The following is an 11,530-nucleotide window of genomic DNA, read 5'->3' on the forward strand; positions in this document are numbered from 1 at the left end:
TATGTGGCACTGTTAGTTAGGCATCACGTCATTGTGACAACCAATATCAATGCGGGCTCTCTCTCAGGGTAAAAATATTTGGAAAAATGCATTCCAGATAACGAGGTGCATTTCATAGGGCTTTCACCATCTGGGTGATGAATGGAGGGATATCCATCATGGCTAATGCTCAGGGAACGCTTGAAGGAGCCCGTTGGAGACAATCCCCTTCAGAATGCAGAAAGTTCTTTGTCAACCCATGTTTTTCACAGGCTTCAGTGCTTTCATTTCAGAGACAACTTTCGCTTCTTTGGCGAAGAAATTGCGATTCTATCTTGGCTTTTTGTTCAGTTAATCGAATTGGTCCAATCCAAATTATGAATCCAACAACTTTCTTACTCTTTCCATCTCCTCCCATAGGGAAAAAGAAGACTTGAAGTTTCCATAGAGCATGAACCACTGGAGTATGGACGGGGATGGTAAGGTTGAAAATTAGCAACTCCAATTCGAGTCCATGAATTAAATTCTCCTTCAAACAAGGCTGGCGCCCACATCCCTGCATTTGCGTATTTCAAATGTCAGCTCAATCAAACGACTGGGTCAAAACTTATGCCCTCTCAAAGTGCAGTACATAACAGAGCACAGAATGAATGACTTAGCCCTCTTCTGGTAATCAATTACCACAAGAGGGCTAGTTCGTTCATCTTGAAGAGCTTTGTAGTGCCTTTTGAGACGGCATAACTTTTGATCCAGTCGCTCGATCAAGCTGAAAATTGAAATGAGTAATTGTTGTTGCCTGGGATCATTCTCATTTGAAGAAGAACATAATGCGTTAACTCAATCGCGAAAAGCTAATTCCCAAACCAAGCGTCCCCCTCCATATTCCAGTTGTTCATGCATAGAGGTATTAAAACTTGAAATTGAATTAGGAATTCAAGGGAAGCATCTCTATTTGCCAGGGTTTGAGAGCAGGTTACAACAACTCAAAAACCAAGATCTACTCACTTTTTGGTTTCTTTTCTTTGATCCAATATTGCATACTGAAGGTACAAGCTATCCCACTGTTAGATGGCGAACTTGAAGATTGGGGTTCGTTGCCGAAAACCGGCCCAAAGTGGATCCCCCCCGACGAGGATTTCTGGATCTGCATGAACCGAATACTCGTTTTGATCGAGCTTTTCAAATCGTCCTTGGAGCTCTTCTTGGCATCATTCTTGGCGTTTCCTTCGCCACGTCTTGAACCCGGACCGAGATTTGAACCCATGCTATTAGAATTGGAAGCACAATCATGGATCCAGTAATCGAGCTGAAGGTCCACTGGCTCAGAAAAGAACTCGGTTCGTCTGAAAACAACAACAACAACAGCCAAAAGACCATGAGGTTTCATGGCCCAAAAGAGTCTTCTCCTATTCCGGTGCTTTACCCATCCTTTCCCACATGAGGCGATGAAGGCGGAGAGAGTTTATCTCTTGCATTTCCACTCCCGGTGAGGTTGGATCCAGAGGCGCTTGGAGACCCAACCTCATTCATCAAGCGATCGGAATTGCTCCCCACTAAATTGGAACCACTTCCTCCGGCTCCTCCAATGCTCATAGTGGATGATGCTTCGTCAAGGTCAATGGAGTGATTCCCATGGCCATCGCTTCCGACTCGAACATCACTGACAAATGGAATGAATACCTGGCTGGTGGACTCCTCATCCGAACTGCAAAAGAGATGATGGTCATGACGACATTACACCCACTGCTTCCCCCACAGTTGTAGTAAGTGCTTTAGTTGCTCTAATTACCTCTTTTCTTTGTAGGTGACCATGGCTTCTGCCACAGGGAGATGAAGGAGGCACTCCGTTGGGCAATCGAGGTATTGGTTGATCCTCGAAACCAATTCGATGACATCAGATTTACCGGGTTCTGCTTTTTCGAGTAGCTCTCGCCAAGATTCATGCAGGAACAGGGATGAATAGGTCGGGTCGTGACTCCCGATGTATTTTGATACGGTGTTGACACCTACAAGAATCAAGTGAGTTGTTCCTTTAGATCCCATAAATGAGGCCCTAGGTGGCGTTTACGATGCAAATAGTCCCATTTCAAATTGAGTGCCCCAAATGCTTCAAAATGAGCTGGAAGTGGATCTTGGAAATAAATGCAATGGAAGCCATCTAACGTAGTTAGGTTGGGACTTGTCCAATCTTGTGGTCTTTCCTTCAGTCATTACACAGGCTTTCAATGACAATGGGGCTGTGGGGGGGAGGGGGGATCATCTATCTCTTAGTCTACGAGATGCTGAACTGAATTAAGAATTGTTGTCATAAACCATGGAAAGAGTATTCGGCAAAGAGATGACCGAGGAAATTACTCAATAAATTTTGCAGTACCATTTCTCCTCGCAAGTTCATGTCGTTAATTTGTCCGTACTGAACTACTCCGCTAAAATGGTCTCGATTCCAATTGACTTACCAAGGGGAATGATGAAAAACTTGATGTAGGATTGCCAATCCGGGGGTTTGGAGGAGAACACGTCCACGTAGGGTCGAAGAACTGAATTGACAAACGTGTCTGAGCCAATCAGGACGACCTTCACCGAGGGTGGAGATTCGGTTTTCGTATTGCAAAACTTCTGGATCTTGGCCACAAGACAAGTCAACGTGGCCTTGACATCGGCTGGTCCAGCTGTACAAATGACTCTTCGGCCACATTCGGCTAGTTTGGTCGCCAAATGGGCGCCTTGTCGATCACAGGTATTGGCCAGAAAGATCTGATCCGGCAATGCATTGGCATCACTGGGAAGAACGCGGCTTAACTGCTCCAAGAGCACTTTTCGAGGCTGGAATGGAACATGGTTTGCATGAGTTATTATCAGAATAATTGTCTGCCTTTACCGAGAATCACAATCAAATCGACAGTACAGTGTTAGCGATCTTAAGACGAGTCCTTGAATTGACAAAATATTACTGAGATAAACCAAGTTGAAACAGTTGGCCTTTGAAATAGGAAGAACAATTGATTGAAAGCATTTAAAGGTAATCACCTCTTTAGGCCTTTAAAGTGATAGCCAACAAAGAAAAGGCTCTCATTTGGGTCAGGTTAGTGCCCGCAAAGTCGTTCATGCTTCAGTCTTCAGAATTCAGTTTTTGGAGAAACCAATCCAGACTTTTCAGACATTGCTCTGCTTCCTTTCCGCAAACAATGAATGGACCCAACAAAGAGTGTTTGAGGAACCGTCCTCGTGGATGAGGGAACGGCACAATTTCAATCTCCTCGGTCTTTCGTTGGTGTCGTAAAAGGACTTCCTCGTGTCGAGAGATCCGGGTAAAACTATTTTCGACCATAAACGTGCCCATCAAACAAATTGTGTTTCTTTTTATCTTCTTTCTCTCGCCTTCCTTCTTCTCACTTCTCTCGGCGCTTATTTGCTTGAACGGATCGATCTCGAAAACGAACGATGGACACAGAAGAAGGACGATGAGGACGAGACGGACGAGCAAGAGGATCGAAGAGGATCGAAGAGGCCTTGTGTTCTTGAACTCGTTGATCCGTGATGGTGCTGATGATGTTGTTGATGATGATGTCCAGAGTTTTTGGGGAGGTACGTATGCCATGGCACGAGGCCAACTTTTAACGACTTCAAGACTGATATTGTGGCACAACAATATCGGGGTTCGACCCTGAGTCTTCTTGTCCATTAAGTTGAAAAATTCCGTAACTCAATATTTTCCCATCAAATGCTGCTTTGGCTTAAGGAGGGCGGATTTGCTAAAGAGAGCCAAATGCGGCATGAATGACAAATCTAACTCGTTTGTTACTCGACTTGTTTCATTTCGCTTTTGGAATATGGAGCAGCAAAAAAGGACCATTTGAAAGAACTCCTTGGAACTAGTGAAGATCACAAGGAATATTCTAGTACATCGTTAACCTAAGGACCTCACTGAATGTTAAAAGGAACAAAAGCTCCGCCCTTTTCTGATCACTTGAGCCCGTCAAAAAAGTTTTCCTCTGTTTGAGGATCCTCTTTTAGTGCAACCTTCTTTCTCCAAGATAAACAACGATTTCTTCGTTCCTTTTTTTCCCTTTTTTCTGGAACTTGGAGGTTCTTATTGGTCATCCCGCAATCGGTCCACTTTTGTCTTGATCAATAGAGGGCCCATATAGCCCTTAGAAGCCACAAATCTGCCATAAGTCCCATATCATCCGCGACTGCAAGGCGTGCCTTAAGAACCACTATTAAAAAACCTGAGGTTAACGAGGAAAAAGGGCCATAATTTGGTGATTTGCCGGTTTCTTCTCTGACGGAAACGACCAAGACCAACACGAATCATGGGCAGACACCGGGTGGTGGCCAAAAAGTGAAGGCCTCATTGGGCGGGATATTACTTTTTGGTTCCATTGTGACGTTTCAAGAGATTAGGATCGACGGTGTTTCCAGTCTTCACATGCACACAGAGGGCTTAGGGTCGAGACATGATGAAGCCATTAGTAGTCATGAGACATCTGGTTCCTAAATCGCATGGATTGAAACTAAAGTAACCAGAGTAGAAGGTAGTAGTCATAACCTCGTACAAGGTTCCCTGAGGGGATCCTGGCCTTGTGAAAGCACAAAAGGTCCATCGTGTTTTATCGGATTTTGTTTGCTATTTCTAGCATGATCTATCCAACAACAAAGGAATAAACGACTTGCCTCAAGTTTGTGCCAAAGATATTCTTTCCCCCTACCTTCACACGTTTCTCAGAGGAAAGTTTGTAGCCAATAGTGACAAACCAAAATGGTGAATCGATTACCGAATAAGCAATAGATCATGGAACTTGTAAGGAACACGGAAGAAACCGTCTCAAGTCTGAAAAGCTGCTCACTTCGCGATGTCAAATTCGATTTAAGTTGACAACGTTTAGAGTATAATAGTCCTTTCAAAACGGTTATTCGAACACAAATCGCGTCGGGGAGGCCCTCTTTACTCCCTGGACTTGAGTAATGGCCTTACCGCAACGAAGTTCAGTTGAGTTTAAGAGCAAAGAACTAAGATGGTCGGTAACTTTGGGGCAATTTCACTCCTTCAGAAACAGTGTTGAAACGGGTCTTCTTCATTAAGGGAATGGGGTTATTTAGGGTCGATTAGAAAGATTGAAAGTTATTGCTCGTGTTTTGTGTCCAGCGGAGGTAAATAATGCGAATGATCAAGGAGCAAAAAGCGTCAAAGTGATCAAAAGCCGGTCCTTAAGTGGTTTCGCTTCGAGGTTAATAGATTTGAAACAACCAATCAAACCCAAGCACAGTTTCTTGGCACTTTTTCTTCAGTCATTTGAAATCTTACAATGGGCATGTGCAGGGATGTGGGAAGCCTATTCATACTGTAGTTGTCTCCGCTTGCCAGGATTTGGAACCCGCTTCTGAAGATTCGATCAATGGTTATGGCACCTTCGGATCCGTGATTACTTACACTGGCGGTGTCTTGCTGCGAATTCATTCGTTCAATGCGAATGGGATGTGGTGGCATGGCGTTCGAGATCGAGGCCATCGTGGTTGAGCTCAAACTGGCCGTGGGATTCGAAGAATGGTTCATATCATTGGCCATCTGAGCGGCGGACGAGGCCGAAGACGAGACAATCTTCTGTTGTTTCAGCGAAAACGATCCCTCGCCTCGTTTCTCCTTGGCAAAGAGCCGACTTCGGCGGTTCTCTCCGCTACTGGAGGTCTGGAAAATGAGCATTCATCTCCATAAAAATTCATATCACTCTTGCCAAGACTCGAGAGGGTGGGACAAGAGGGGCATTTGAAATTGGGTCCTTGACGGACCATTAACTTAGGCATCAGCATCCGAACTACTTGGAGCCCTCCTTACCTTTTCTCGGAGACGAAGCTCATCTCCAGATTGTGGTGGCGATGACGTCATCATCTGCGGATCAGAAAACTCGGGATCCGTGAGCGTTTCTGGATGCGAGTCGGACACCGCCTCCTTTGAACTGTCATCGCTGAGCCGATCACTGCCCTAACCGCCTCCTGGCCCGCTTGGTCCACCTCCTGCACCTCCCACACCACCCCTGCTCCTCCATGGGATCCACCCACGCCACTATTGGAAGCAGTATTGGTTTGATCTGGAACAGAACGAAGTCAACTATGAATGATGCCCCAAATTGCTTGGAAACTGGAAACCATCAAATCGGGTCAGATTAAACATCTTATGAAAATTAGGAGGATGCGGATAATCTTTGAAGAGGATATGGATTACCTATTGAGACCGTCATTCAGTTCTCAGACACACACGAACTATGAACTCACCTGTTGGAGTGATAGAAGCCATAGTGAGGGATCCAAATGGGTTTCCAGCCCCCGATCCCGCAACATTTTGGCCAGAAGTCACTAAATTTGTCGAGTCTTTGTCTGTAATGAAAAGAAAGGCGCATGCAGGAAACCAAGGAAGCCAACGGGAAAACAAGGATTAACATCAGAAATGTTCTAAAGAAAAAATACGTACGAAAGCACCAAGATGAGGAAGTTGGTTGAAGAATTTGTTCCGGATAAAAAAAAACACCCGGAACTCTGGCCTGAGTTTGATGGGAGGACAAGATGTGGGTGGACAATCAGGAAAAGTGAGGGCTCGCTTTGGAACAAAGAGGCCAACTATTTGATTGGGAGCCAATTCCAGAGGGAGCAGAGCTGCAAAAGCACTCAAAGTAACAATATCCCTTGATTGACCATCATCTTCTGGCCTTGGACGAGGTCGGTCATATTCATTCAATACCACAAATATGGACCACTTTCGGGGTTCCATTCAAGCTCGAAATGTTCCGTCACCTAAAGCGATGGAATGGACCAATGTCTACAATTGCGTCCTTAAAGCCATCCAGGGTTTGCATTGAAATGAGTTTTGGCTAGCCCCTAAAACCGGAGACGTGGTAAAGTGTGGTGGAATAAATGGAGGCTCATACTCGTTCAAGTTAGTCAAGTATCGATAGGAATCCGTCTATATGACAAGAGGGACATATTCGCAAAGAGAAAGAAGGACTCCAGCTTCTCTTTCTCCGATCGAAAAAGAAATTGGATATTGGCTTCGAATCCCGACACAACACTGTCAATCTGAATCGAGTGCTTCGGCATTAAAGTTTACCTCTTGAGTTGAGTGCGGCATGAGCGCTGTGTGGAAAACCTAAAGGCCAATAATATCCTTTTCTCCAAAGAGATGGGGAAAAAGTGGGAGTCTCATTACTATACGTATGATGGTACGTCTGCTGCCTGCCTGCCTGACTATATCGACTCATCCACCTTCCAAAGGTTCCAATTTTCCCTTTCCGAAGAACTGCCTTTCCTTACCGATCCACCGACTTCTCAAGGACAAATATCTACCAACAGAGGATCATTTTACAAAGAGTCTGGAACCTCATCGTCGTCGCCGTCGCCGTCGTCGTCGTCATCATCATGGAGGAGGAGGGCTCGTCCTCGTCCTTAGAGAGCTTCAAATTGATACTGGTAGCAACACTGCTCTCACACATCTCAAGTGGATAGATCGCTTTCCTTGATATTCCCTAATAATACAAGCAAGACGAAGATTGTACCAAACAGGAACGCGCCGATGGGAATTCTAGCGCAAATGGGACTGGAAATTGCATCGCTGACAAAGTCAACACTCGTGAAGCTTTTGAAGTGGGGGAAGTGGCAAGGGAATTTTTAATTAATGCAAACCCGAGCGAGGTCTGGCACCAAACATTCAACGAGGATAATGAAGGTCCAAATGAGAACTGCATTTGCAATGGTATCTAATATTATTCAGGCTCATTTCGAAGGATATCGCTTTCGCCTTAAATGGCAAGCGAAAGTAAAAGTGTAAATTGTTGGTAGTAAAAAAAAAAGTCTTCCAAAACTCCAATTTGGTGATTTGCCAAGTCTACCCCGTTTTATGTAAGAGCCAATCAACTCAGTTTGTGTATTGGCTGGGAAGGGCAAAATCGAACTTTTTCCCAAAGACAATATAAAACTTCAAATTTCAATTTAGCGATAAGTTTGAGGGAACGGTTTTTTTATCCACTGGATCGGACTTTGAAATTTGAAAGAAGAAAGAAGTTGGCCTTCACTCACAAGGCCCTGATATTGGCTACCAACTTGATCTTGCGTGTCTAGTTCGATGGGTTCTATAGGGAACGCTTTGGAATTTTCCTAAAATGGAACATTGGACCAACTCGAGACATTCCATCGAGAAGTTCAGTTCGAGGACGGATCCTGTTGGCATTGGACGTTTTTGTCCGCCTTTCTCGCCCAGGGAGTACGTTAGTAGTAAGTACTGACTGACACAATAAAAAGTGGATGCTGAATTGACAGCTTTCCATTGGATATGTGGATGGACAGATTTTAGGACCCCCAATGAATGACCCTCGAGACGCAACGTGGCCTCCACTTGGAAACAGGTTTATTGCCAATGACAAACGGACAACAACAACAACAACTGGCACATTGGCCTTTTTTACGATCACTGACCTAACTTCGATTGATCCCTAGACACTAAATGGAGCCTTCTTGAACTTCAGAAAATGGTCCTTTCTTGTGAAGTGAGACGGACGAGGCGGAGAAGATGGAACCATAAAGGTCATAAATTGGCCCAACTAGGCTCATTAAACCAGACAATGGGAAACCGACCAAGGTGACCCCGTTCCTCGTTCAAGCGGGAACACAATAAAATGAGAGGAACATAAATTCCGACCCTCTTAGCCAGGCGACATCAACAAGAACAAAAGCACACATGTGTGTGTCTAAGTGTGATAACGTCGCTGAATGCCATGTTTGCGAGACGCTCCTGACAGCCATTCCTCATGGAACCGTATGAAGCAAACCCATATTAGTGCCAGTCCTATCCAACAAGTTCGGGTCCACTCAGGAATTTGGGCCTTTTTTGTCTTTTTTTTTCATCTCAAAACGGCCAAGAAACACTCGAAACATGCCGCTTAGTTGAGACAGTCATAAATGAGAGGAGGAAGAAAGCAGATTTTTCATTTCCTAGCTATGCCGATCTTAGTCATACATTGTGCAGTGAATGAGCGGAACTTGGGAGCAAATGTCCTGACTAATTCCCAATAGTATTTTCCATAAAGCACGTTGCATGCCAAAGCATGTTTCATCACTAACATTGCCATGACATTTCGGATGAATGTCATCAATTAATCAGGAATGAAAAGACAAGGAGAAACACATCATCAGAAACTTTTACATCACGAGAACGAGAAAGCCAAACCACGCTTATCAAAGCCGGTCAAAAATCCAAGATTTCTCGGCGCACACTAACCCTTTCAAGTTCATCAAGCGCTCTAAGTGTCTTTGAGAAATTCTTGACCGGGAAATAATCCAATCGATCCGGAAAAAAGACAGGAAGCCTAGCATGGGTCTTCGGTACAAAAAAAAAGAAGGTGGGGGCATTCTTTGTCGATGAGTAGTCTAATTCTGGAGAATCGGGATGTGGGAAAGAAATGGAGTGCACAATAGGAACTCGTTTATGCTGGCTTTTGGGGGAGGGCATTCATGAAGGGCTCTTGTTGAGAGAAGAAGAGGAGCATATCAGGTTTCCAAGGCCACATGGAGAATAAATCATTGCAGCCCATAATCAGCTGCAACATGACACCGCAATTGCGTTTTCATTTTTTTAAATTGGACACTGAGAACGGAGAAGAACACCGTCAGGAGTCAAGGTTACTGATTCCACATCCCAATAGATTGCCTCGGCACAATTTGTACGTGTACATACGATGTGTCCCGCTTTGTCACATTATTCAGGCCCAGGGAAGAATGTGCCGATTAATTCTCACCAGTTCCATGCATGGGAAGGACTAATAAGCAGCATGCACAAGCCAAGGCCTAATTGATTTATGTACAATACGAGACAACGCACGTGCCTACGTATTGCCCTGCTCGAACGATCTTGAGCACTTACGGAGTGAGATTTCGTTGACAGCCACCCTGGCTTCATTCAACAAGTTCTTGCTGGAGCAGAAGAACGGCTTGAGCGATGGCTTGGGAGTGGAGCCAATACTGATTGTATCCACATCCGGTCCCGAGTCACTGAAATCTTCCAGCTGCTCGAAGAGATCCTCGATTTCAGCAGGGTCTACGGTTCCTTCTGCAAAATAAAAAGGGGAGGGAGAGCGTGAGAAGATCGACATTTATATCGGGTGTTTTCTTCATTTTCGAACGTCAGGCTTCGATGATGGCTCGCTTGAGTTCCTTTTCCGATAATGGACGAACCACAAGGGCTCGTTCAATTTTCATTTCTTTGCCAATTTCACTCATTAGAAGTAAGCACTTGGATCGGGTCCAAAGTCATATTTCAGAGAGTGGACCTTTCAAAAAGCTCTCGAAGGAAGTGGAAAGTTGGCGCAACTTGAAAGGGATTTTATACTTTGCAATCGTGGCAATGAGGCTTGAGTTGGACAATATTTCTCTCTTGAAAATCAACACTAAACAGTAGGAAATATGTGGTCACCGGAACATTTCTGCAATTTCCATCCATTCATGCTTTTCTGTCTTAAAATTAACAGTTTTAGATTCACACCTTTATTGATATTGCACATCAGATCTGTGCTTACAAAGAAAATCAATTTTTCGATCAAATACAAAATTTAATCCCTGAAATTGTGGTGTGAGAAACTCCAAAATGCGCTAATAGATGGTGATCTGGACGACGTTATTCAACTTGGCCGGATTTGCTCTATTCCATTTCGACTTGAAACGTTTCTCTCCAGGATTGTCCTCGTATGGAAAAAAATTGGAGTCCGTTGACAAGATGCAATTCACATTCATAAGTTGTGGAAAACGAATGTCAGAGCAAGAGAGCCAGATTGCTCACTCCTTCAATTGCCTAACCAGACATCAAGCTAAATTGGTTTTCTCAAGGCCTTTCTTTGGTGAGACATGACATTTTGATTAAGGTGCATGGCGAACAGAAAAGTTCGGGAGGTTCTTCTTCCAAGTTCTCTTTTTTCTTTTCTCTGAGAAAGCTGGGTCTGAACCAAAATCTGTTCCATCTGACAAGTGGATTGGCGCAGACTCGACAATACTTCCGGCAAGCCCATTACTCGATAAAACCAATTTTGCCCTTGTTTATGGGCAACAGAAGGCCAACATCACCGCCGTCAGGTCGTAAAAGGGCCTTCCTTTCTCGGGCGAGATTTGCAACAAAATCACGCTCTTCGCTATTTTAGATCAACCCTACGTTCTTGGTGTCTTGGCATTTTCATTTAGGGAAGAAATAATGGCAATTTTGTGAACATTATGATAAAGAACGCATAATTGGCAATGCCCACCAATCTCTTCGATTGAAATACTTTGCCGCAGTGTTTGTTCCACAAGGCTTTAAAAATCAGCATGACTATCAAAAGTATGTTTTGAATATTATCGATAGGAAAAATAATTGAATAGGGATAGGTCACGAATCGTAGCAATGTCCATTTTCCTAGGAATATTGCGGACTGCTTCGGGTCACAATCTTTGCGATTCAGTCATGAACTTGATGCAGTCCTTATTTCAAAGTTATAGGTTACTAGCTCAACCCCGTGTTTGCTCGAGTTAGAGGTAATCAATA

General features: G+C 44.2%; 1 protein-coding gene across 1 annotated transcript in view; it reads right to left on the bottom strand.

The window, feature by feature from the left end:
- The window catches only part of LOC131883507 (phosphofurin acidic cluster sorting protein 2-like), a gene marked incomplete in the record, with an annotated part of 28,781 nt that overhangs the window by 2,152 nt on the left and 15,099 nt on the right, over positions 1–11,530 (bottom strand). Inside the window, 9 exon segments of the mRNA XM_059230991.1 lie at positions 985–1,322; positions 1,403–1,684; positions 1,769–1,985; positions 2,436–2,802; positions 5,285–5,665; positions 5,813–5,817; positions 5,871–6,065; positions 6,250–6,351; positions 9,884–10,069. Of these exon segments, the coding sequence (XP_059086974.1) occupies positions 985–1,322; positions 1,403–1,684; positions 1,769–1,985; positions 2,436–2,802; positions 5,285–5,665; positions 5,813–5,817; positions 5,871–6,065; positions 6,250–6,351; positions 9,884–10,069 (2,073 nt within the window).

This window comes from Tigriopus californicus, chromosome 7 (genome assembly GCF_007210705.1).
Source record: "Tigriopus californicus strain San Diego chromosome 7, Tcal_SD_v2.1, whole genome shotgun sequence".
NCBI classification, from domain to species: domain Eukaryota; kingdom Metazoa; phylum Arthropoda; class Copepoda; order Harpacticoida; family Harpacticidae; genus Tigriopus; species Tigriopus californicus.